Source organism: Lacerta agilis, chromosome 14, assembly GCF_009819535.1.
Source record: "Lacerta agilis isolate rLacAgi1 chromosome 14, rLacAgi1.pri, whole genome shotgun sequence".
Classification (NCBI taxonomy): Eukaryota; Metazoa; Chordata; class Lepidosauria; order Squamata; family Lacertidae; genus Lacerta; species Lacerta agilis.
The window spans coordinates 29,432,615-29,458,952 of record NC_046325.1 but is presented as its reverse complement, the minus strand read 5'-3'; the positions used below and the strand labels follow the sequence as shown (position 1 = coordinate 29,458,952).

At 48.2% G+C, this 26,338-nt stretch overlaps 1 protein-coding gene across 4 annotated transcripts in view; it reads right to left on the bottom strand.

Annotated features, from left to right (window-relative positions):
* Positions 1-3,429: 3,429 nt before the first annotated feature.
* STAT3 (signal transducer and activator of transcription 3) overlaps positions 3,430-26,338 on the bottom strand; it is a 43,445-nt gene continuing 20,536 nt past the window's right edge. For 2 of the 4 annotated variants that reach the window (XM_033168937.1, XM_033168939.1), the window contains exons 3-24: positions 23,860-24,004; positions 23,062-23,160; positions 20,292-20,387; positions 20,075-20,156; positions 18,975-19,069; positions 18,377-18,528; positions 17,512-17,670; positions 17,226-17,318; positions 16,117-16,176; positions 14,446-14,475; positions 13,680-13,773; positions 13,513-13,560; positions 12,958-13,041; positions 11,741-11,839; positions 11,467-11,602; positions 8,837-8,889; positions 8,641-8,735; positions 7,532-7,671; positions 6,322-6,537; positions 5,642-5,684; positions 5,040-5,152; positions 4,017-4,075 (exon numbers count right to left, since the gene is read on the bottom strand). In XM_033168937.1, coding sequence (XP_033024828.1) covers positions 4,017-4,075; positions 5,040-5,152; positions 5,642-5,684; positions 6,322-6,537; positions 7,532-7,671; positions 8,641-8,735; positions 8,837-8,889; positions 11,467-11,602; positions 11,741-11,839; positions 12,958-13,041; positions 13,513-13,560; positions 13,680-13,773; positions 14,446-14,475; positions 16,117-16,176; positions 17,226-17,318; positions 17,512-17,670; positions 18,377-18,528; positions 18,975-19,069; positions 20,075-20,156; positions 20,292-20,387; positions 23,062-23,160; positions 23,860-24,004 — 2,191 coding nt within the window. Of the gene's footprint in view, positions 4,076-5,039; positions 5,153-5,641; positions 5,685-6,321; positions 6,538-7,531; positions 7,672-8,640; positions 8,736-8,836; positions 8,890-11,466; positions 11,603-11,740; positions 11,840-12,957; positions 13,042-13,512; positions 13,561-13,679; positions 13,774-14,445; positions 14,476-16,116; positions 16,177-17,225; positions 17,319-17,511; positions 17,671-18,376; positions 18,529-18,974; positions 19,070-20,074; positions 20,157-20,291; positions 20,388-23,061; positions 23,161-23,859; positions 24,005-26,338 lie in introns of all 4 variants that reach the window. The other 2 variants (XM_033168938.1, XM_033168940.1) reach the window with 2 other exon arrangements.

Genomic DNA, 26,338 nt, shown 5'->3' with positions numbered 1-26,338 from the left:
AAATTGGTGGGCAATGACAGCTTGGGAAATCAGGATGGGAAACTGGTTTATTATAAGAAGACACTTATAATAAACCAGACTGGGGCTACGCCCCTTATCAGATCACACCTAAGGGGGGGGGCCCGGACATCCTTTCTATTTGTTGTATTTTTATATTCTGTTGCAAGCCGCCCAGTGTGGTTGGGGCAACCCAGTCCAATGGGCAGAGTACAAATAACAAATGATGATGTTGATGATGAATCTACAAAGCCTTTTCTATTTTTTGCATCATAGCCACCAAACAACTGTGTGACTACCCTATTACAGGTTCTCTACTCTCCCCCTGCCCCAGTAGTGGACACCTGCAATTTTTCAGACAAGCAAACACAAACACCTGCAAACTGCCCCCAAGAACCCATGTACCAAGCTTGCCCCACGCTACGGTGCTGTATTCAGACCTGTGCAGCCTCAAATATCAAAGCTGGTCCATGGTGGTGGAGGGGAGATAAAGACCTGGGCCAAAGAAGGTTCCTCACTACTGTTCTGCTGGATTCATCTTTTACCTGCCCCCCCCCCCGAAGGAAAAACTCTGTGTGTGTGTGCATGCGCGTGTATTTCATCAATCTACCTGGGACAGCATGACCCAGGGATAGGATTAGGAAAAGAGAAATAACCAGAGGGAGTGGTACCCATAGCACTGTCTCACAATTTCAAATGTGCCAACAGCGTCCCCCCTAAAAGTTAGTAACCTATGTTTGCTTATTTATGGACTAGTACTTCAGACCCTACCTGGCAGGATGCATGAACAGCTTCAGCATGAAAAACTTGAGGCATCTTTTTCAAATATGATGCAACGAACACAAGGGTGGGATCCTGGGTGCTTCCAGACCGATGCTATTTTCAGGAGGGATTCAGTCCCATAGCAACAAATACAGGCTGCACAGTTTAGTTGTTGGGGAGGCCTCCTAATCTCCCCTCATCTCTGATCTCCTTCACAGAACTAAAATTGCCAGAGTTCCCCGGGAAGAGGGATTGGCTGTTAAACCAGTTTAAGTCTGTGGTGTGGATGTGCCCCAAATCTTCTGCACACATGTGCGCACGCACACACACACACACACACACACACACCTCTACCTTATTTATACTTCTTCCAAAAAAACAAACAAACCCACCACCTTTAAAAAGTAAAAAGTTAATGGAGTGAGATAGAAACATAGTTCCCCTTCATGGATCACTGCCTTGTCGTGGCGAAGGGGCTTGAATAACTCCAAGAAGCTATGAACTATGCTGTGCAGGGCCACCCAAGATGGACAGGTCATAGCCAAGAGTTTAGACTAAATGCGATCCACCTGGAGAAGGAACTGGCAAACCACTCCAGTATTTTGCCAAGAAAACTCCATGGACATAAAAAAGGAGAAGCTTTGAGAAAAAAGTGAGAATTTCCAAGGCATGCTCTGGTTCATGGGGTCACAGAGAGTCAAACACAACTAAGACGACCAAACAACAACAAGAAACATAGTTAACGAACAAAACTTAACACCTGCACCAAATAGTTCAATCTTGTTTATACGACTACTCTGAAGTAAACCCTGGCAATTTCAATGGGACTTACGTCCGGGTAACTGCGGACAGGTTCCACTCATCACTTGAATACAGTTTTGGCCCCACAGCACAGAAAAAAAAACCCAGCCTCTCATCTATGCATTTGGACAAAAGATCAGACTCATCTCATCTCCAAGTCAAATTTATTTCAAACAGACTCTCTCTCTCTCTCTCACACACACACAAGCCACTCTGCTTTCTCAGCTCAACAAACACACCAAGTATCCAATGCTTCATCTCCAGCAGAGAAATGTGGTGTTAAGGACATTTATTTATTTAAGAGAAATTTTAAGCCTGTAGATACAGCAATAAAATATACAAAACATACTATTAAGATATTTACGCTCCGGGGAGCAGTTAGCTACAGAAGGAAAAAATAGGAAACTTTTGGCGGTGATCATGGGGGAGTAGCTTGGTACTAAGAATTTGGGGTATATAAGCTGTTTTGGAATGAGGGCAGCTTTGCACTAGTTGGAACGCTTCCTAAGGCTTGGCATTTCTGAAGGAGGCAAGTTCTCTTCTTAACAGCAATGGCCTGCTTTTCCCTCCAAAGGTTGCTGAACTACAACTCCCAGGAGCCCCAGCCAGCACTCCGGGTTGAGGAAGTCTGGTGTAGGGAAAGAGATCAGTCCGACAGCTCTGACCACGAACTGCCTCCTGTTTAGCCAACACCTCTAAGTAATACTGGAAAATACTTGTTGCATCATTCTCTCTCAGTGCCGGGAGAGCCCACTGGGCAAATGCAGAGCTGAAAGGGACTCTAAGGGTCACCTAATCCAAACCCCCTGCAAAGCAGGAATCTGTAGCTGTGATTCCTCCATCTCTACAAGGCTACAATTCTATGAACTCACACAAGCCCAGCAGCTGAGATTTACAACTAGATTATCAGCATCTGAGTTCTAGTTTTCCTATGCCAGACTGCCAATTGTTATCTCAGGCAAGCAACAGCCGACTAGCATCAGGTACAGCTCAGGTTTAAGCCCCAGAAGGTGGAGAGCATGATTGGGCAGATAGTAAAAAATATTACAGCTGAGAATATTAAAAAAATGGGAAAGCCAGACAAAGCCCGGTTTGGGGTGGGAGGAGAGGAGAGACGCTGGCAGGAACGTTTTTTGCCTCTTTGCTCCTAACGCAACAGCTAAGATGAGAGTGCAGTGGCTAGAACCAGGAGACCCGGGTTCAAAGCCTGACATAGCCAGAAAGCTCAGGCCTATTGCTGCCACTAATCTACCTCACAGGAGGAATTCTTCTCATCCCTAACCTACACTGCAAGGTTGTTGAGAGGATAAAAGGATGAGGAGAAAGGAAGGGGTGGAGGTGTGCATGCTGCCCGGGGCTCCTACAAGGAAGGGCAGGATAAAAGTGCAATAAATAATTTTTTTTTGTTTTTTTTAAAAGATAACTGGAGTGAACAGATCTCCAAGTGTGAATCTAGCAGTTGAGCTCTTAACTCAGCTCAGTTGCCTCATCTGGGCTTAAGGGCTGAAGAGAAGAGCTCTCTGCCGTCCCCAATGACCTGAAGCCCTGCCTAAGAGAGAGAGGAGAGGGAACTGAGCGCTAATTTGGGTGACCTGGGTCAAAATCCCCACTTCCGCCACGGATTGCTCCATTAATGGTGAGCACATAATTCTAACAACCTTCGTTCCCTATCTGTGAAATTGGAATTAGCCAAGTGCTGGTGGAAAAAAAGTATTTTAAAAATAGAAATTCCCAGAGCTGGCAACCAAGTGCAAAGTGTGCACAGGTGTCCAATGCCCCTGGCATTTCTACACAGGTATCTTACCTTGAAGGGTTGCTGTGCTAGGCCTATGTTCACCTTCACAGCATTTGGCAAGTTTAAAAAAAAAAAAAACCGAGGTGGGCCAGCGAGAGAGGAGGGGGGCGGGAAATGGAGCTTTAATGTGGGCAATGAAAGAGAAAAAATTGCACTGATATCTAAGAACGATACCCCCACAATTTCTTCTTCCTTGCCCTCCTGCCTAGACTTGACAACACGGCTTGTCGAATAGACTGGGTAAAAACCTTGGAAGTTGGCATGAGCTGCACAAGCAGCCTTTTGCGGCATGCAGCAAACATGTACAGGAGGCCAGCTATGTGGACATGAAGAGGCACTTGGTCTAGCGAAGACAAACAGAAACACCCCTTATACAAGTAGCTTTTATACATGAGGGAGAACTATTTTTTTTTTCTTCTGGAGGGGAAAAAGCCCATCTAAAATTAAGCAGGGCTTTCCCTCCAGTCACGCGAGCTCAGGCAAGGAGCTGCCGGCGACGGTGTTTTCGAAAGCGGCTCATGACGGACCCACAATCAAACATCTCCTGCCGAGGCAGAGCCTGGGGGGTCGATCAGGCTCGTCCGACAATGCAAGAAGAGGAAGATGGTGTTTCTTGTGCCAGGGAAATGCAGAACCGATCAGCTGACCGGGAGGAATCCAATCACATGGGAGAGTTGGCGCTCTCAGCGGTCATCTCCATGTCGAAGACTTGCAAGGACTCTGCGGGAGATACGGAAAGACAGTTGAATGGCTGTGATCCAGTTGCTGCAGCAGCAGGGGTCCCTGCCGATGTCTGAGATGGTTCAACATCTCCTGGACAGAGGACAGATTCACAGCCTGCAGCACACTCAAGGTTCTGCATATTCGTCAATAACGTGCATAAGCAAAACAAACCCTTTCAGAACAGGATATGGCTGTAGAATTCCACTCCTTGAGATCTCCAAGTTTCTAGCCCTTATGGTTGCAAGGACTGTCTTTAAAGCCGGGCTGGAGAACCTTGGGCCTGAGGGTCAGATATGGCCTCTCTTATCTCTCCCCGTCTCCCCTTTCCACAGGACATACCCCTTGATGGCTATGCTTTGCACCCCAAATATTTTTGCATGACTGTAACATGTCCTTGAACTCTAATAACGCCACTTGCTGGCCTGGATGGAGTCGGTGTAGGAACTAGCCTACTCCACAAAGGTAAAAATCCGCACTCGTCGCTTTGTCTTCTCCCACCAACCACTGCTGTTGAGCTCTTGGGTGGCAGCACAGAAGGCAGTGCAGCCCCCAACAACAACACGACCATTGGAGGAATCCTTTCTGGCCGGGATCAAATTGGGGTTTGCAATTCTAGTTCAAATGGAGCACTGAGACAATAGTTCTCTGGGTTGGACGCAATAAGAAACTGTGGCTTGATTAAAACAGGAAGGCAATGAATTAAGCTGCAGGAGCAGGAGGAGGAGGAGGAGAAGGAGGAGGGTGTGTGTGAGAAAGTTGCTTGTTCATGATCCACTGAAATCAGAGGCGCTCGGACTTGTGGAATCTACATTGACAAGGGTTGAAAGCTCAAGTTTCAGTAACCTGCTTCTAGAGGGCAGTCTGGATGCAGCCTCGGCCTGTCTTTTCCATAATGAGATGCACGAGAGCAGAGCCCGCCCACTTCCAGCAAACAAAACAGCACTGCAGACCACACACTCACCAAACTGGCCACTGGCGTTCCCCTCTGCTCCCTCACCATTACTGCCAAAATGGATCAGAGATTCGAGGGTGCGGGGTGACATAGGCAGTTCAATAGTACTACTGCAAGTGGTTCTGGGAAAGGCACGTGGGGAGGGGGGTGGAGAAAAAGAGGAGAGGGTACAGAAAGGAAGTACAAGTTATAAGTTGTAAAAGCCCCAAGGTTTCCAGAACCACCAAACTCTGCTGTGCACCATGGAGTACTGAGCTTTGATTCTCAACGAAATAAAACCCAACCTATATCTTTATGCATACGTGTGTGGCTGTGTGTGTTAGAAACTTTGATCCCTCCTTCTCTCTCTATGCCTTATGTCTTTAACAGGAGGTGCCTGCGGGATTTTGTTCCTCACTTGTGCACCGGGTGCAGTGGCGTGGTGGTCGGTGCACTGAACCACTTCCTCTCTGGGCACTTTTCTACCTGTGCTTCAGCTGTTTATGAAGAGAGACCTCTTGTTTCCAAAGCACAGGTAAGGGAGGGAGCTCGGCTTCTCAGCAAGCCCCAGCTAATTGCTGTGCAGGACCTCTGGAGTCCCACCCAACCCTTTCAAAGAGGGAAATACTCACGGGGTCACACAGATGAACTTGGTCTTCAGATATGGAGCAGCACCTGTTTTTGGGGTGGAGAAAGAGGAGAAGGTATTTGATAAGCTGGTGTGTGCCGAAGAGCAGCAGGGGCATCTCCTCTTCAATATGCTATGACTCTGAAACCCTCCCCATAGAGAGGATTTGAAGGTGGGAGAGGGGGAAAAGAGGAGAACTGAGAACTGCCCCAAAACTATGGTAGGAGCCAAAGGGGTGCTGCTGGTGTTTTTGTTTTTGCCTTCTTAACTGCTAGCAACATGCATATTGTTTCCAGAAGCATCAGCAAACAATACAAAACTCACAGTGGCCATGCCAAACTTCAATTTGAAAAAGTTCTTGCCTTCACTTCTCTTTAGTTTTTAACAAGCTGCGAGTCAGACTTTAGCCAACAATGACAATTGGCAACAATTCATATGGGCTTTTTTCCTGGCTTCCCATCTGTTCGCTTTTTTTTAACCAACCCATTATGGTCACAAAAGGAAGAGCTGGGAACGTAATCAAAATAAACAAGCCAAGCCCCCTGCATTTTGGAGAGGGTGGTGGAGGATGCTAGTCACATTTATTAGCTGTGTGAGACCTTTTGGTGGAGAAAGCCAAAATCCAAAAAAGTCCCTGTAGAGTGGAGAACCAAAGGGCTGGAGCAAGCGCGGAAAGCCAACAACTACCTGGGTCAGTGGCTTCGGGATGCTCCTGGCTCTCAGGGCGGCAGTATTTTCCGAAAGCCTCCTCCTTGGGGATATCAGGATACAAGTAGACAAGTGGGGAGACCAGGATGTTGGTGGCATCCATGATCTTATAGCCCATGATAATCTCAGCAAATGACATGCTGTTGAGCTGTTGCTTCGTGTATGGCTCCACTGACTGGATTTGTGTCTTCCCTGTGGGAAAGGGTAAACAAGAGATCTGATCAAAGGGGACGGTTTTTATTTGCAAGGATAGCATGAGTCACATCAGCCAGAGTCACATCAACAGCAAAGCTTCACCAAATTAAGGTAGTTGAATTTTTTTAAAAAAAAAAATCACGAGGCAAGACTAAAAACTGACCATCATTGATGGGCCTGTCCCTTAGCCATTGGCTGCGCTGCTGTGGTGTCAGTGAATGTTCAATAATGCTACTTAAGAGTGTGCAACTGATGACTGGTACAACTTCTGCAAGAAGTGAGGTGTCAGTATGGGGTAATTTAGGAGCAGAGCATATGCTTTGCCTGCAGAACGATGTAGGCTCAATCTATGCTGTCCCAATGATTAAAGGATCTCTGCAGGGCTGAGAAAGACCTTTGTGTAAGAGGGAAGGGCCCTAGCTCAGCGGTAGAGCACCTCCTTTTTGTGCAGAAGGTCCCAGGTCCAATTCTTGGCATCTCCAGGTAGGGCTGGGAACGTCCTCCACCTGACGTACCTGGAGCGCCATTGCTGGTCAGTGTAGACATTACTGAGCTAGATGGACCACAGCTCTGACTCTGTATAAGGCAGCGTTCTCCATTCCTTCGTTGACTGACGCAACAGTCTGGACCAAGTACTCTGAGATTTACCCTGATTTAGTATAAGCAGGGCTGCAACGTGTGAGCAATTAACCAGGTTCTAAAAATGTTTAATTGGCTAAAAAACTGCACCCAATCAACAGGGCAGATCTTGTTAAAAACACAATTTTTAATACGAGCGCTAACAAAAACTGCTGGTAGCACAGAGGCCTTTCTTTCCAAGGAAGAATGTGTCCTTTTCTTGCCTGCTACGATATGTGCGTGCATCATCAAAAAAAGGACAATGGGCTTGAGAAGAACGCAGCTTTTATACACAGGCAAACATAATTAATAGATAAAAAGGAAGATCTGGCTCCAGCCCTAAGCATAAGGCAGCTGCAGTGGCATTCCTTACCGCTGATGTCCTTCTCCACCCAGGTGAAGGTGATCCCACCCTCCTTGCTGCTCTCACTGAATCGTAACAGGAAGGTGCCAGGGGGCTTTGTGCTCAGGATCGCTCTCTCCCGCTCCTTGCTGATGAATCCCATGATATATCTGAGGAGGAAGAAATGGAAATATGAGGTTTTTATTGGCTTCCTTTCCTTTTCCTTGGCCCACCAAGCCTAGCCCCCAACGTCAAGAACCACCAAGAAGTTCCACTGGAAGGTTAGCACAGAGATGGAGAGTCTGCATCCCTCCAGGTAAGGATGGATTCCTATCAGCCTTAATCAGCATCAGATACAGCAGGGTTTCCCAAATTTGGGTCTCCAGCTGTTTTCGGACTACAGTTCCCATCATCCCTGACCACAGGTCCTGCTAGCTAGGGATGATGGGGGTTGTAGTCCAAAAGCAGCCGGAGACCCAAGTTTGGGAAACCCTGATCTACAGGGCTGTGGGCACAGCATCTGTCTTGCATGCAGAAGGTCCCAGGTTCAATCCCCAGCATCTCCAGGTAGAACTTGGAAGAGAGGCCCCTTCCTGGAAATCCACTACCTCTCCGTGTATAGACAACACTGAGCAAAACAACACAAAACAACACAACACAACACAACACAACACAACACAACACAACACAACACAGAACCAATGGTCTGACTCAGTACAGTCGTACCTTGGTTTTCAAACAGCTTAGTTCTCAAACATTTTGGCTCCTGAATGCCACAAACCCAGAAGTGAGTGTTCCGGTTTGCGAACTATTTTGGGAAGCCGAACGTCCGACGGGCCTTCCGCGGCTTCCAATTGGCTACAGGAGCTTCCTGTAGCCAATCAGAAGCCGCACCTTGGTTTCTGAACATTTTGGAAGTCAAACGGAATTCCGGAACGGATTCCATTTGACTTCCGAGGTACAACTGTAAAAGGCAGCTTCCTATGTTCCCATCAGGAATAATGGGAGCTACGAGCTCAACAGCCACTATCCCTGCTCTCCAACTTGTTAGGGCTTCTTTTTTTACTGGATAGGCAGAGTGGCCTCTTGGGGGGAGAGAGATGCTGGCGATTGTGAAGATGTCTCTGGCAGATGCTCACCCTTCATTCCACAGGGCCAAGATGTACTTCTTCACCAGGTCGATGATGTTGTCCAGCCAGACCCAGAAAGAGAATCCTTTGCCTGCCATGTTCTCCTGCAGCAATAAAAGCAAAGGTTCCCCAACGCATGAACAAAACAGCAGACGCACCTGGGGCCCCACCCAACGCTGCACCTAAGCTTTCCAAAAGCCCTTACCTTGCAGAACTTTGCCCATGTTATCTGACATCCGGAGTAATTGACACCAGGGCCTGTAGAGTGAGAGGGAAGAAAAGTCATTAAAGAGATCAAAACTGGAAACAGAACTGATAGAATCGAACTTTAAGAACCTTTCCAAAATGTATAATCTTCTGCTAGAGTGGCATACGAAAGATGAACTGGTTAAATCGTCAATGATAGATTGGGCGAAAGATGTAGGACATAATATCATGATGGATGACTGGGAGAGATTATGGCAGAAAGGTATCAAATTTACTGCTTGTCATAGTTTAAGAGAAAACATAATGAAAATGGTATATAGATGGTATTTGACACCAGTTAAGATAGCTAAGATGAATACCAAAACGTCAGATGTATGTTGGAAATGCAAACATGCGAAAGGTACCTTTTTTCATATGTGGTGGTTGTGCCCAGCGGTAAATGCTTTCTGGGACAAGATTTATAATGAACTTAAGAAGGTAATGAAAGTTACCTTTTGCAAGAAACCAGAGGCATTTCTTCTGAGCATAACTAATGAAGAGATACCCAGTCAGGATAGAGTGTTTTTTATGTATGCCACAACAGCAGCCAGAATCTTATTGGCAAGAACATGGAAAGGTGAAGAGATACCAACGGTGGAAGAATGGCAGATGAAGATGATGGAATACATGGAACTCGCAGAACTGACCGCCAGAATCCAGGACCAGAGGGAGGAGATGGTGTCACAGGATTGGAAAAAATTTAAAGACTATTTAGTCAAAACAGTTAAATTGAATATTTGAGCAGAAGCAAATAGATGATCGGCTTTAGTAGGTTTATGTTTGCTAATATTGTTAAGACGAAATTTTTGGGTAAATGACTTATTTGTTAGAAATGTGTTAAGATTTGATGTTAAGATAAGATTTATAGTTGACTAGGCAATTGATTAAGTAAAGTTAAGCATCTCAAAATTTGGGCAAATGTTAATGGAATAAGATACAAAGCTACCTAGAAGATATATATGATTTTGAAGACAGTGGAGGGAATGGGGGAAGTCCCCAAAATAGAGAAGATAGTAACAAGGAAAGTAAGAAGATAAGTGTTAGTTTAAGGTTTGTATGTGTTTTTCTTTTTATTGTTATTGTTTGATTGTGTTTATGTATTGTGTTTTTATAGTATTAATGTTGGTGTTTATGTTATGTTTTTCTTATGTTTTAATGGAAAATAATAAAAATCTTATAAAAAAAGAAAAGAAAAGAAAAGTCGTTAAAGAGAGCTGGTGTAGTGGTTAGAGCCTCAAGCAAGGGCCTAGGAGCGCCAGGTTCAAATCCCACTCATTCCCACCCCTCAGCCACCATAGGAGCCAACACCTAGAGGCCAAGGCCAAGGCCCCAAGGCCCCCATTTGAGGGGGCTGCCCCCAAAGTTGTTGGGAATTGCCATTCAAATGGTATGCGTGCACCACATCATGTGATTGATTATGGGGAGGGGGCCTACCTGCCCCCCCATATTTTCTTCAAGTTGGCACCCCTGTCAGCCACAAAGTACAATGGGGATCTTGGGCCAGTTGCTGCTTCTCAGCCTAACCTACTTCGTAAGGTTGTTGTGAGCATAAGTGTGTGTGTGTGTGTGTGTGTGTGTGTGTGTGTATGTGTGTGTGTACACACATCCACATGTCTGTCACCTCATGTTCCTTGGAGGAAAGGCATTTTTAAAAGGAAGCACACTGGGGGGCAAAGTTTAACAGACACGCTATTCTTAAAAGGCTTGCCCGGGCATTTCTAAACTGACGCCAACTTGAATATTTGGTATTTTGGCTTCCAGGCATTCAACACGCCAACACTTTTTGCACATGCTTTGGTCCCAAGTTTGAATCCCACAGCTAAAAAAGGAAATAAAAAAATAATTCCTTCCAGTAGCACCTTAGAGACCAACCAAGTTTGTTCTCGGTATGAGTTTTCGTGTACATGCACACTTCTTCAGATACACTGAAACAGGAGTCACCAGACCCTTATATATAGTGAGAGAGTGGGGAGGGGTATGACTCAGAAGGGTGGTGGGAATGGGTAGTTGGTCTCTAAGGTGCTACTGGAAGGATTTATTATTATTTTTTATTTTGTTTTGACTACGGCAGACCAACATGCCTGCCTACCTACCTGTAACTTGAGCTAAAAAAGGATTTCTGGTTGTGTACTGGGCAAGGCTTCTCTCCCAGTTAAGAGCCAATACCCCTAGGCTGGGTAGCCCAGATGGGAAGACAGCAACTCCTTGTGACCCACATCAGGGATGGGGAACCTCAGGCTGAGGGCCTGAATGCTGCCCCTCCAGGCCTCTCTGGACTTCCCCCAAGGCCACAACCCTCACAGGATCTGCTTCACACTCCTTGAGTGTTTTTGCCTGACGAGAATGTGCCACCAAAGTTTGATAATGTTTGCTGGCTGCCTGGACAGGAGGATAGAGATGGGCTTGTTCCGAGGTGAAAGCTTACGGCACAAAGGAAACATCCACATTTGTTTCTGCTTCCGGCCCTGTCCACCCCTGGCAATGTGGCCCCCGGAAAGTTGCCTGGAAGGGCATGTGGCCCTTGCGCTGCTGACCAAGGTTCCCTGCTGTTGGCCCACGTATAAGAAGGGGAGGAGCTTGTTAAGTTACCAAGCAGTTTCTCTGCCAGTGTCGTCAGCTGCTCTATGCTGAGCCCTCGCTTGGTGGTGGAGGAGAACTGCCAGCTGAGCACTTCGGCCACCTGGTCCCAAGTGCCAATGGGAGGTTTGGTGAAGAAGTTGACGTTCTGCCAAGAGAGGGACTCGGTCACAATCAGGAACAAACAACACACCCAGACGAAAAACAAATAAAACACCCTCCTGCTCTCTCTCTCTCTCTCTCTCCCTCTCTTTCGTCCATGCAAGGTTTGGGAAACTCGGCGTACCTTGGGGTTGTTTGTCAGCATGTTGTACCACAAGATGGATGCCCAGGCGTTGGGCATCTGGCAAATGTTGGAGATCACCACCACAGGGAGGGAATGGGTCTACAGGGAAGGAAAGACAGCAGCTCTTGAGCACACAGACTAGCCCCTCTCTTTTTCAGGTCTCTGCTGGGCAACAAGAAACAAACCCCCCCCCCCCGGCTCCTGCTCCACAGTTAACCAAACCACCAAGTTTCTAGTCCTTATGCATCGTTATGAAGTTAATTGTCTTCAGGTAGGGAGACTTGTGGGACCCCTTTCCAACTCTCTTGTGGTGAAGCAAGCTGGAAATGCTGGTATGTCCATAAGGGAAAAGGGAGGTGGATGAAGGCATGCAACAATTAGTTAGGTTTAAGGGACTTAACAAGAGTCTTTATCTCTAGAGTTTGTCATCGTTGTTTTGGTCTGTTCGGTTCTTCTGAGTTCTTTTTCATGGATGTCAGTCTAGGTTTTCAAGATTTGGGGTCCACGTTTTGGATACAAGGCAACACCATAATTTGGAGCCATCACAAGTATTCCAATGCATAGTGCAATGGCCAACAGCTCAGTGGTGTGGCAGTTGCACTGCATGCAGGTCCCAGGATCAATTCCTGGCATCTCTTGATAGGGTTGAGAAGGACTCCTTGCCTGAAACCCTGGGGAGACACTGCCAGTCGGTGTAGACCAGGGGCAGCCAACTCTCCAGATGCTTCACACTTGAACTCCCATGATCCCATGCCACCTGGTGGTGATGGAAGTTGTGGTTCAACAACCATCTGGAGAACATCACACTGACCACTCCTAGTGCAGGGAATGCTGAGCTAACTGGGCGAATGCTCTGATTCTGGTCAATGGCAGCTCATGAACGGGCTGTTCCACTTATTTCGAAAGAGGGAGCAGGAAAGGAAATATGCAAACAGCTCTGCATCCTCCATCAAAATAGGAGTTGTCAGTTTCCTCCCCTCTCCATTTTTCTGGAAGCTGCTGCCCTTGAGCATAGTTGCGGATGCAAATTGTAGGTTGTACTTTACTGACATGGTAAATTCCCCGCATTCTGCTCAATGCAAACTCCCAACAAGACGCCCACACCAGTACTACAAAAGAGGATTTCTGGCAGGGTAGATTCCCAGTGCAGCTGCAACACCCCCCCCCCCCCCGGTAAAGTGGGTGGACTGTGGGGAATCAGCACAACCAGGGCTCACCTCTAGGTCAATCTTCAGGCCTTGGTGGTAAACTTCTGTCTCAAAGGTGATGAGATGGAGCTCTTCTGTGACGATGAGGGAGGCCTGAGGAGGAAGTGGAGAGTAAATGCGGGGGAAGATAAATATTTCTCTAGGGTATATTTTTCTTTGTCCCTTTGGAAAAAAACACAGCAGCAACTTGCAATTTTGGTTTCGTTTTTAGTTCTGTTGAGTTAGGCTTAAAGCGGAGAGACAAACAAAGCAATCAGCCTTTGAAAAGGCACTTACAGGACTGATCTTCCAGAAAGTCAAACCTAAAAGAGACCACTTCCCCATTCCCAAGGGTTGGTCTTTTTTCTTTTGCAGGAGATACTTGGCTGTAAACAATTTAGGGGCATGGTTTAGAAAACCTAGCGGAATGGGGGTGATGAGTAGGGAGGGGGAGAGGGAGAGAGAAGGGACATCCCCGGAACAGAGATTTCTGCCACTAGCACTTCCCAGTGGAGCAAGAGAAGTAACTACTCCTGCTCTCAAACATTTCATTTTACATCAGCAGTGCTGTGTTGGGTCACTCACATCGCAGTTTGCTCTTCCGCCATTACCACACCTCTGTTCCCGCAGTGTCTGTGATGGGGGGTAGGGGTGGGGAAGAGAGAGAGATAAAAAAGGGATAAATTAGACACACTGTGCTTCCAGGGAGTGTTTTGGGGAGCAAGGGAGGGGAGAGATGCTGTGCCGCTCACCAGGTGCTTGAACTCTGCAGAGAGGCTCCCATTGTTGGACTCCTCCATATTCATCACTTTGGTATTTGTGCCCAGGATGTTAAACTTCCGGGACCTTGATGGGCAAAGTGGGAGGGGGGGGGAAATGGGAGGAATGCCTTGAGAGTGTTTTAGCATTTAAAATACCATTATTAACCATAACCAAACCCATCGTTGAGAATGTTAATAGCAGCAGCCCTGGATCAGACTAGTGACCCGTACTCACTGCAGCCAGCCAGATGCTGCAACAGCTTTCAAGCACTAGAGCACTCTTCCCGAAATGCAATTCCCAGCCTCTGGCACATAAAAGCCCCTGACCGTCCTCATCTTCCCTGATTTTGCCTAAACCCCCCACCCCCTTTTAAAAAGCCATCCAAGTTTGTGGTCATTTTGCGGAAGCAGATCCCATAGCTGTAGCCCACCCCAGAAAACACAAGTGGTCTCCTTCTTTGCAAGCCTTTGGAAATTGATTTTTTTTCAGTCTGCTTTTTATTAGGGGCTCGGTTTTAATGGGTTTTAACCGGATGATTGTTTTGCTCTGCGTTTTACAGCTATTGCCTTGAACGCGGTCGTGATGGGGAGCCATTGTGCCCCAAAAGGCGATTGAGCAACTGAATATAATTTATTTAAAATTAAATTATCTTACTACTAATGAAACAACCCCCCCCAACAAAGTACAGCTGCCTGCAAACGCACGAGATGCATCTCAGCAGAGAGGAAGCCACAGGGCGCAGTGCCTTTAACTTACCCCCGGAGGGCAGCAACTTCACCGGAATCCCTGTTACAGGAAAAAGAGCAAGAGTTGGCAGGTTCAGATTAGGTTGCTGTACGCAGTAATCAGAAAGGGCTTGCAGCAGCGCCCAACTTGGGTACTAGGGGGCCCTGTGCCAGGCAAAAATTTGGCACACCCACACACCTTTGGCACAACTGTCTTCCCAAAGGCAAGTAAGGAGGCTTCCAGCTTTGGGAAGGAGGTGTGAGGCTCTGACAGGTTCCGAGAGCCCTCTGATCTCCTTCCCCAAACTGGGAAAGTGCTAACTAGGCTTTGGGATGGAGGTGGGAGGCCCAATGCCCAGTGCCCGGCTTATTGGACTTTGAGATGGCTGCCCCCCTTGGCCCAGCACCCAGTGTGTGCACACCGCTTGAACAGCCCTAAATTCTACCCACCCCCTGCAGCAGGAGGGGCAGGGTGTGGTTTGGCAGAGAAGTCACCAAGGACTCAGGCCAAAATAACGATTCAATAAGATATAAATTATACAAGTCTCTTGTAAGTTTTATTCCTTGAGGTTTGTAATACGAATGAGATGACAACGCCAGGACAAGGCCTGGTTTCGGTATTCTTCCTCAGCTACTAGTGTCTTACAGTTTTCAGGTCAAAGTGTACCAAATTATTATCAAATTGTTATTTTGGCCTGAGTCCTTGGTGTCCTTTTCGCTTTTTTTCCTGCATTATTCTACCAAGAACTCCAATTTCCTCAATTGGCAGAGAAGTCAGCGTCGTCATCATCATAACTATGCCATCACTGGAAAGTATTAGAGCAGGGGTGGCTAGCCTGAGGCCCTCTCCGCTTGCTGCTGGACTACAAATTCCTGTCGTCCCCCCACCCCGATTACTGGCCAAGCTTGCAGGCTCTGGGGTCCAAGTGGAGGGGCCAGAGGTTTCTTCACCCCTGTATTTGGGGGGGGAAGGTCTTGGGGCTCTGTGGGGCAGAGGTGCAAAGAAAGGGCCTTCCTCTCTACTTTTTAGGGAATGTGGGTAGGCAGGCTGAAGACAGCTGAAGGTTAGGCTCCAAACCTAAAACCTGAGCCAAATCAATATTAATAATTAAAGGAATAATATTTGCAAAGGCTTCTCAAGCTGCAGCACCAGACAGGTTTGGGCTGTGCCTCTCCTCCCCTTCCAGGAAAGATCATTGCCACACTTTGGGATCAGAAGGAGGGGCAGGGAGAGCTGGCTCAGTACCAAGGCATTCCTACATAGGACGCTGTGGTCACTGTGCTCTTCCTCTGGCAATGCTATGAATTAAGACATAGTTTTGTCATAAGAGCGCTGTTCAAACCGGGACTGGTGGTTTCTCTCCTCTAGATAAACTCCGAGCTATAAAGAGCCCAGGGGCAAATCATGAGCTGCAAAAGATCCAAGGACAAACCTTTGTTACAGCTCATGGTTTGTCTGAAACGGGACAAACCATAAGAATGGATCCAGGTGACACACTCAGGCAAACCAAGGCTTAGCTCACAGCAGCACAGCAGGATCAGAGGTGGAGCAAAGCAATCATGATCTACCCAACCCTCAGGAGCCAGCACTAAGCCATGGTTTGACCAATGTGAACCAGAAAGTCTGTTATATACATTTAAAGGAACCTCTGCCCACAATCCCTGCCCTCAAATTTGTTCACGAAAAGGGTCCGGGACCTACTTGTCAATGCAGACTTTGATTTTCAGCTGGTAGTTCAGCTCAGGAAATTTAACCAGTAACCTGCAGAAGTCAAAAGTTCACATTAGCTTCCAAAGACACAAATCTCACCCTTTCTCCATGCACCCCTATCCCTCATATACTATTCATATGTTGTTACTTTTTGGGGGGGGGAGGGGGAACCAGCTGGGCAGCTGCTGCCCCTGAGAAGGGGCACCAGGTTAACAAGTAGAACATAGTCCATGTCCACTGAAACTAGTTTCACTGTGTGCAGATGCCCCTCAGACAAGAGAGCTTCATTATGTCACCACTGTGATGCTCAATTGCACTGTGCTTGAGAATCCCATCTACACCTTTCTGTGGGAAGAGGAGACAAAAAAAAAAAAAGTTTGTAGGCTCTACCAACAAACTTGAAAATATGTGGGTAATGCCCAGTTTAAGCCTCAGAAGCTAGAATGGGATGTGGTTGTGGGTAGGGAGGAAAGAGAGGCTGAGAAGGATTCCCGACAGCACGTGGGGTTCCCAGTCTTTTTCCTCTTTGCCCCTCTCCCCAAGCCTAGCAGAAGTGGAATAAAATTTGAAAAGTCAAGCACATATATGCAAAATCTGTATAATTTATACTGTCGCAGAATGCCTCTTTTCTGGCACAGGATTTTAAGTGTAGAAGGTACGCAGAACATCAGAACAGCATGCTGGATCAGGTCAATGGCCCATCTAGTCCAGCATCCCGTTCTCACAGTGGCCGACAAGATACCCCGAGAGGAAACCCGCACGGAGAACTCGAGCACAAGAGCCACTCTCCCCTCCTGTAGTTTCCAGCAACTGGTATTCAGAAGTATTGCTGCCTCCAACTGTGGAAAGCAGAGCGCAGCCACCCTAGCTAGATTGGCAGCCCTCTCCTCCTCCATGACTTTGCCCAACCCTCTGTTAAAGCCATCCAGGTTGGTGGCATAATCACTGCTTCCTGCAAGAGTGAGTTCCACAGTTTGACTATGGGCCACGTTTAGAACTACTTTATTTTATCTGCCCTAAGCTTTGCAACACTCAGCAACATATAGCTGACCCTCCTCCCCATACAATGCATGCACACACACACAAAACCAACAACTCACCGCACTTTTGTCGTGAACTGTACTCCAGTTTTGATAACCAGTGGGCGATCCGGGTGCATTGGCATACAGGGCTGCCGCTCCACCACAAATGCACTGTGGGTGGGGTGGTGGTGGTGGTGGGAGAGAGAGAGAGGGGGGGGTCAGTGGTGGGAATTGGGTGCTGGTCCAAACTTCCAGACTCAGTAGAAGGTTCCCAGATGAACATGCTCTCAGTAGCAGCATCCCAGTCCGCAGCCTCACGGGATGGCACCTCTCCCATACACGCAAGGGCAGCAGGCCAACATACCTCTTCATGAGGTTCCTGAATAGCTCCACGATGCGCTCCTCCAACAAGGGCCGGTGCTGAACGATGGGGTCGCCCTTGTAGGAGACCTTCTGCTGGAGCTCCTCGAGCTTCTTGATCTGCTGGCGGGTCTGAAGCTGTGACTCGGCAAGGGACGTGATCCTGCGGCGAGGGAGAAGAAAGTGAGCTGAACACACACACACACATACACACACAAACACGTGTCTTAAAAAGAAAACAACACTACTCAGAGCCAGTGTGGTGTAGTGGTTAAGAGCGGTAGACTCGTTATCTGGGGAACCGGGTTCGCATCTCAACTCCTCCACATGCAGCTGCTGGGTGACCTTGGGCTAGTCACACTTCTCTGAAGTCTCTCAACCCCACTCACCTCACAGAGTGTTTGTTGTGGGGGAGGAAGGGAAAGGAGAATGTTAGCCGCTTTGAGACTCCTTCGGGTAGTGATAAAGCGGGATATCAAATCCAAACTCTTCTTCTTCTTCTAACTGGACATTGTCTTGATAATGCTTTTGAACAGCTGTGCCCTCCCCTTTGGGAAACCTCACCGGTGCCACGTTCCATCCAAATCTATGCAAGCGGGAACCACTGTGGCTCAGCTAAGCCCAGTAGTTGCTCTGACAGGCAGCAGCCTGTCCAAGGGCCAGGCAGAGAGAGCTGGAGGGTCGAATTTGGTCTTTGCCCTGCCTGTTCTGTCCTCCACATTAGGTTGATGCTGCTCTAAGCTCTGTGGCTCCCAACACCCTCCTCTGCTTTGAGGTGTATTAAAGTAAGGGCAATCCACTCTCAACCAGATTCTCGCTTTGTAAGCATTGGAAAGGTAAGTGGGCAGCCAAGGGCTCTCGGTTCTTACCAGTTCTCTAGGCGGTCAAGGCAGATGTTGGGTGGGCCACCGATGCATGCAATCTGCTGCCTCCTCTTCCAGTCAGCCAACTCGTCGTCGACCAGCGTCTTCTGCACGTACTCCATGGCCGACAAGAGCCCAGCCAGCTCGCTCACAATCCCCTAGGGGAGGAAGGAAATAGGCAACGTTCAGGACTCCATTCCGCTTCCCCTGTTTACATGCAAACTTGCCTCTCTGTGGTTTTCAAGTATGATAGAGGCGAACACCAGAGGCGGAGACTTTTGCATCAAGTAAGGAAATCTGAAATGTCGTTGTCTGAAATGGAGCCAGCTCACACATCCAGCAGCAAGTCACCTGACCAAGAGACGTGGAGTTAAATAATCATGGGTGTGTGACTCGTCCCTATTAGAGACAGAAAGCCAATGCCCATAGGGCATTGCCCCCTTGGCTTGCTATAAGCATCAATGTTCAGCATGGAGGAAGCTCCATGCTAAAGCTGGATGCTTTTCTCCCGGGCCACATGCTGCAAAACCAGGCATATCCCGCATCATTCTGCCTTACTCGTTAGCAGTTCAGGTGGGGTTGGGAAGGAGCCGGCCTTACTTACCCTCCGCATCTGATCCAGGGCTGTCAGCATCTGCTCCAGCTGCTGCATCTTCTGCCGCGTCACCGACTGGTTGTTCCCGTTCAGGTCCTGCATGTCTAAAGAAAATCAGCAGGAGAGGGGCAGGGAAACATGTCAGAGGCTCCTGGAGTTTCTTAGTTCTTCCCCTCTGCACACCTGTTCTGGTCAGCCTAACTCAGATGCTGTTGGCGACTCCCAACTCCCACCTGTCCCCGCCAACATGGCCCAATGGCCAGGGATTGTAGGAGCTATAGCCTAAAGCAGGCATAGGCAAACTTGGCCCTCCAGGTGTTTTGGGACTACAACTCCCATGATCCCTAGCTAACAGGACCAGTGGTCAGGGATGATGGGAATTGTAGTCTGAAGACATCTGGAGGGCTGAGTTTGCCTATGCCTGGTCTAAAGCAACAGATGGAGGGGCACCAGATTAAGAAAGGCTGGCCTAATTCATCTTTCAGGCAGTTGGGCATCCTGTTCCTCTTTAGCAGCCCTGTGTAGGACAGATTCGGGAGAAGATGGGCATCAGGTTTCTGGTGAGATCTGCAACCAGTGTACAAGCAAGGTTCCCATTCCTTTTATTTAAAACAGGGCTGGTGAACTGGATCTGGCCAGCAGATCTTCACCCACCCACCCTCTGCATGCCAAGTGTGACAGGTGTGCAATGGTGTCAGGTGAATGGCATTTGCCCACACAAAGTTGCAGAGCTCACATGAAAGTGTGATGACCGGGCTATCAGTTCGCTGGCACGTATTTTGGAGCGCTGCATAGAGGGCTTTGCAAGCCCCTTTTGGCTCAGCGCATCCTTACCTGCCCCGCAACCTGACATCGTACATGACATCGGGAGTGACGCAGGCCGGTGTGGCTTGGGAGAAATGCCTTGGCAGACCCAATGCTGAGGCCAGGCGTGCCTCGTGAAGTCTGCAGGCCAGAAGCTCCCCTGATTTAAAAGGAAAGTTAAGCACCTGGGCTGTATGAGCTCCCTTGCTCCCCAAAGGATGAGGACAGAAGGGCATCTCCCCATCCATGAATTTGCCATGATGGAAAAGTTGTTATCCCCTTTTTCCCAGCAAGCTCCCACCTACCGCCTTGACTCTTCAAGGTCTTGTAGTTGAAGTCAAAGTCATCCTGGAGGTTTTCCACCACTTTCATCTTTTGCTCCAAGTCCTGCAAGAAAATGCCAAGGAATAGGAGGTTGGGGAGCAGTCACAAACTCTAGGCAAGCTTGAAACTTGGGAGCAGAGAGAGAGAGAGAGAGAGAGAGAGAGAGAGAGAGAGAGAGAGAGCAGCTCTCCCACCCACCTGCACCCTTTTCCTGACATCTTGTAAGTGTTGCTCCAGCATCTGCTGCTTCTCCGTCACCACGGCAGCTGTAGGGTGGTTTGCCTGCCCACCTTGCTGTATTAAAGCGGGGAGGAGGAGAGAGGTAAGACATTAAGAGATTTTAAGCCATATAAAAGAAGTTCATAAATCAGTTTTGGCCGAGTGTAAATGTAATAAACCAGACTTTCCGGCTTACTGCGACTTATCAGGAACACACACATGAACATTGAGCTCTGGTCGCCGGTCCACCTGTCTCGGTATCGTCTGCCTGACTGGCAATGGCTCTCCTGAATTTCAGGCAAGGAACATTCCCAGCCCCGCCAGAGCTTGGACTGCCTACTCTTCCAATGAGCTGTGTGTCCCTTTACCGAGTACACGCTGTCAGGTTGTTCCTCCCTTGCTCCTCCCCAGTGAACAGGATAAAAAAAAAACCCCGGAGGATCTGTGGTTTCCTGCTACATCCGAATCTGGGACTGGTTGAATTTTTGTTCCCACACAAGCCACAAATCAACAAGTGAACATGGCTTCGGGTAATCAAACCAAACAAAACATTTGGGCATTAGCAGGAAGCATCCTGGCTCGCCTATCCCAGTTCCTGCCGGGAAGGTGCAAAGCAGGAGCTATCAAGCAGCATAATAAATAGGTAAATAATAAATAAATTTTTATTTATACCCCGTCCTCCCTGGGCAGAACCGGGCTCAGGGTGGCTAACACCAATAAAATTACAATAAAATGTAAAAGAAAAAACAGTTGATTAAAATATGGGTTAAAATACAATTTAAATTTTAAAATGCAGCCTCATTTTAGTAGTAGCCCATAAATCAAAACCATAAGGGGAGGGAAACATAAGGGTCAGACTGAGTTCAACCCAAAGGCCAGGCGGAACAGCTCCGTCTTGCAGGCCCTGCAGAAACATGTCAAATCCCGCAGGGCCCTGGTCTCTTGTGACAGAGCGTTCCACCAAGTCGGGGCCAGTACTGAAAAGGCCCTGGCCCTAGTTGAGACCAATCTAACCACCTTGTGGCTCGGAACCTCCAAAGTGTTGTTATTTGTGGACCTTAAGGTCCTCCGCGGGGCATACCAGGAGAGGCGGTCCCGTAGGTACGAGGGTCCTAGCATGCCTTGGCACCCGCCTCATTCCTGAACACCGCAGCAAGCCAGCCAGTTTAGAGGAGGCAGCGTTTTCCCCTGGCGGGGTCCATAGAATTGTCTAGCCAGCGTTTTGTCACGTCTTGTCAAAACAGGGGACACGCTGGGAGTTAAGCAGAGGTGGAAGTGCCAGCAGTGTTGGTTCCACCAACTTGTCCCTGTATCCGTTGAGATGAAGGCAAAGGGCTTCTGTCTGACCCATGGTGTGAGGCAGGCAGGGGGTTCCTTTTATTAAGCATCTATCCTACCTTTTCATGCATTTTTCAACCTGCATCTGCAGGGAGTTCTGTTCCCCAACACAGATTGGGACGACAACACACAGCAAAGGAACACCTGACATTTCCGCCTGTGCCGTTTTCATACTGTAAGCACCCTCCCTCCCCCAATAAAACCCCTGCTATTTGCTTCTGAAGGGGCCATTGCAGCAAATTACACCTTCTGGAGAAAACAGCAAATGAGAAGGAGGGAAAGCCAGCCTCCTGCTGCCTTGATCCAGACTGAGCCCCCTCACGGCTGCAATTTCTTTCATTCTTTTTAAGAAGAGCAAACCTGGGAGAGACTATCACATGGTAAATACATTCTGATCCAGACTGAGACATTAGCAAATCAGAGTAAGCCCTGAGGTGTCCACAGGGAAAATCCTGATGAGTGCTGGGGGTGGCATTTAAAGACCTCTTTGACTTTGCTTAGGAGAAAGCAGCTGAGTTGCATAATAAAAAAAAGGGTGGACAAGAAGCCACGGTGTGTGTGTGTGTGTGTTGACTGAACACCCAGGGCTGCCTAGCATTAGTTGCTTGCACTCACTTACCTCTGAGTGTGCTCACTCAAAGAAAGAGGATAATGTCAGCGCAGGAGCTCTTTCGGTGCTGCTTCCTCCCGCCCCCCCTGGTTAAGCTCCAAGCTGGCACAGGCCAGCGAGCCATTTGCTCTACTCGGTAGCATACAGCTGCGCAGGCTTGTCTTGTGGCAAAAGGAAATATTGTGTTGAATGATCCACCCTGGGGGGGGGGGGCAACACCTGCAAAACCACGCTGTCTTTCAACCGTTCCAGCCACAGAATTAAAAAATGGCTGCATTTGAAACCTGAACGCAGAAAAGAAATATTGACAAGGGAAAAGCTCAAGGCGTGTTGCGGCAACCGAGGCAGAAGCGTGCAGGGACCCGTTTTGGGTGGTGTGAGGCACTGCTTCCTGGCAAGCAAAGCTGCGAGGCACTGCTTCCTGGCAAGCAAAGATGTAGGCTTTGGAAGAAACATCAAAGGAAATGCCTGTTGTCAAGCTTTTTGCCCCTTATAACCCAAGGAAGGGAACAGGTTGGGACTCCCAATTCCCGTCAGCCCCCGCCAGCGTGTTCAATGGATGGTGTGCGCGCAGTACTCCCAACAACATTTGAAGGGTCCCAGGTTTCTCCCTCCCTGCTGCAAACAGCAGTAGCAGCATATGGACACAGGAGGATGCACTGATCACGGTGTATTTGCACCAAGAGCTGTCAATGTGATTCACTGCTTGGCTCGTGTTCTAAACACCCACATGGCCGGCCAGTCCCTCATGGGAACCGATGGCGACAGTGGGACAAGCCGCTCCCGTCAGCATCCTCTCACCTGGGCTGCCGTGGCTGCCGTCTGCAGCAGCCGGTTCTCCTCCCAGAGGCAGCGGGCCACGATGCGGGCAATCTCCATGGGCTTCTCCAGGTACCTGCTCTGTAAGAGAGGAAGAGGAATGGAATGAATGACCGCCACACAGAGAGAGCAAAACCTAGGTGAAGACGCCAAGCTTTTCTTAAGAAACCCAGCCTTGGTTTGGAGGAATGCAGCGATGCGGCAGCTGGGCACTTCTATGGGAGCACGTAAAAAAAAGTATTGCGTGCTGGTTTCAGATTCAGGGCAGCAGGTGAAAATATATGCTGGGCGCCCAACATGAGCAGCCGGGAATTTATGTCCACCGTAAAAGCTAAAATAAGCCTGTCGTGAGCACAGCTCCCAAGCTCAGGGCTCAACATCTCTCTTTAATCTGTGCTATTAAGAGTTCCCTAAACCATCAAACTATTCCATCAAATCTGGCCTTGCAAATTTCAGCAGCAGTCTGTGAGGACAAAATTCAACGCTCTCCCATCTTCCTACTCTTTCAAATAGTTTGTATTAATTCCTATAAATCCAGAGTAGCAGCCGTCGATTGCTCTCTCTCCTCTATGGATCTGCCATAAACTCTTTTGAAGCCATCTAAGTTGGTGACCTTCATCACTGCCTCCTGTCAAGAGTGGATTGAACACCTTCATTCCCAGATATCCCCTGAGTTTTATGACTTGGGTTGGCACTTTTTGGGTGTGTGTGTGTGCGTGCGTGCGGGTGCCCACAAAGCACAAGACTCTCCGAAGCGCAGGACCTATCAGCTCCTCCCACCTGCAGGAACTGCTTGATCCGGCGCAGGTTGTGCTGGTAAAGGACATTGGATTCCTGTAGGAAGCGGCTGTACTGCTGGTCAATTTCACCCAGGAGGTTGTGGAACACCAATGTGGCGTGGGATTCCTTGCTGGCAGCATAGGCCCTGTACAGATCGGAAAGAAAAGAGACTTAAACAAAAACAGCCGCCGCCCCCCTCCCAGGGTGTGAAAACAACAACAACACTGCAGTGCCAAGTGCTCCCTCTTCAGGATTCCAGTCACACCAGGCCATGTCGAACTCGGGACGAAAGGGAGAAACGCGCTAAGAGGAAGGCACGCTTGGCAAACCCTCACCATGATCAGCTCCTGCCCAGAAAGCTATGTCCCCATTGTGGAAGTATGCGTGGATCCAGAATTGGCCTCCACAGTCACTTACAAACTCACTTTTAAAACCGTGTTTATGGAAGACATTTCTTACTCGGCTATGCCAAAGAAGAAAGATGAAGACAATTTTAAAGCACTATTACACCACTTTAACACAGCCATGCCTATTACCCTCACAGAGCTACAGTTCTGGATATTTCCATTGGTTCCGATAATGTCAAAGTTGCAGGTTCGATCCCCGTATGGGACAGCTGCATATTTCTGGATTGCAGGGGGTGGACGAAACGATCCTCAGGGCTCCTTCCAGCTCTACAGTTCTATAGGATTCTCAGAATGGTTTAGCAGTCAGTCCCACTTCACAGGGAACCCTGGAAATTGTAGTTCTGGGTGGAGAATAGGGGCTACTAACAACTCTCTAACGAACTACAGCTCCCATAATTATTTAGGAGAAGTCATGACTGTCTAAAATGGCATCAGAGTGGGCTTCCCATCCTCCTATGCCCCAACAAGCCAGCATTCTCAGGTCCTCATCGGGCTGGTTTGGGGTATCAAAACCCACAACTTTATATTCTCCCCCTCCCCAAGCCAATACTTCCCCTCTTGTGCCTGGGTAGTGCCATTTTGGCTTCATAAGCAACAGAACCTCTCAGCCATAATGTTGGAAACGGAGGCGATTCCGAGGCCAAGAATTCCCTCTCGGTTTCATTCCACGAATGCCGCTTCTTCCATTAGAAGCAGGAAGTACAATTAATACCAGGAAGCTTTTGTATGTTTTTCAAGAGGGAAAAAGGTTTCTGGGAATTTCTAGCGAGTTTTGCAAGAACGTAATCAAGAGCAAACTCTCGCTCAAGAGAATACGCCCACAAAGTGAAGGTTCTTGGAAATCTCACGATTTCAGCTACAAGCCACATCGCTTTATAATAATGAAGAATTTACAGGATGCCAGTTGGAAGGTCATGATGTTTTGCGCATTTACCAGTACGTCAGGGATTAGGAGCTTGTGTGTGTGCCCCCCCCCCCATGATATTGTTGGATTCCAACTCCCATCATCCCTGCCCATTGATTGTGCTGGCTGTGCTTGATGGGAATTGGGGAGTCCCAACAACATCTGGAGGGCCAAAGATTCCCCACCCTTGATCTAGATCATTAAACCAACAGCCTGTAGGTTAGGTTCAATCCTCAGAGCAGTTTTGCCTGGACCTCAATGTCTCTCTGCAAAAATATTGTTCAAGTTGGTGTTAAAAAAAATGCAAGAAAGAAAGAAAGTTTGCAGGGAAGAAATAACTCCACACTTTCATGTTACATCATGTTACCTTAGGAGGAAACAGCGCAACTCCTCCTTAGTGACCTCAGCTTTCTCCAGAGTGACCCTAGGAGCCAATCCTCAGTGGCTGACTCCTCTCCTTTCACTTTGATTTGCTCCAATCAGCACAAAGTGTGAGAGGACTTCTTCTTGTGGAGAGTATCAGAGCCTAAAGAGTTAAGTGCTCTGCTGTGACGCACTGGTCACTGTGTGGGCAGTACACATATGGGTTTTTGGTCTTTGTCTGTGTGTGCTGTTTTCTTGATTTCGTTTTCACCGACCGGAGCAGTCATGGAACTGAGCACTCCGGGAGAAGATTTATTGTTTTTGTAAATAAACTCAGCTAGTTAAGAAGACAACGCTTCTGTGAATTATTGCTGTGCTGCCTTGGCAGTTACACACAAGCTTTCGCTGTGGCTTTGAACTCTGCTAATAACCAGGAGTGGGCAGGCACAGAAAGCAAAGCAACGCAACGCAAGCCTGCCGGACCCTGGTAAACGCTACAGATTGTGGAACACCCAATTTCACAATCTAGCAGGTTATGGAATTGATTTATAACACAGTGTTAGCTGCAAGGTGCCCACGCAGCCAGCTGGAGAAGCCTGCTTTGATGCAGTTGGCATAAGGCAGTGAAACTCGCTGGCAGAAGACGGACACAGAAGTGAAAGCAGCCATCGTTCCAGCCCAGGAAGGGAGCCAGGAGAGCTACTGAGTGAGTATGCTAAGAGCCCCAAAGGAGCTGGGAGATGGATGGCAATAAGGACAGCTTTGCTCCACCTTTTGCACCCTTGAATGGCCAAAATTGGGAGGA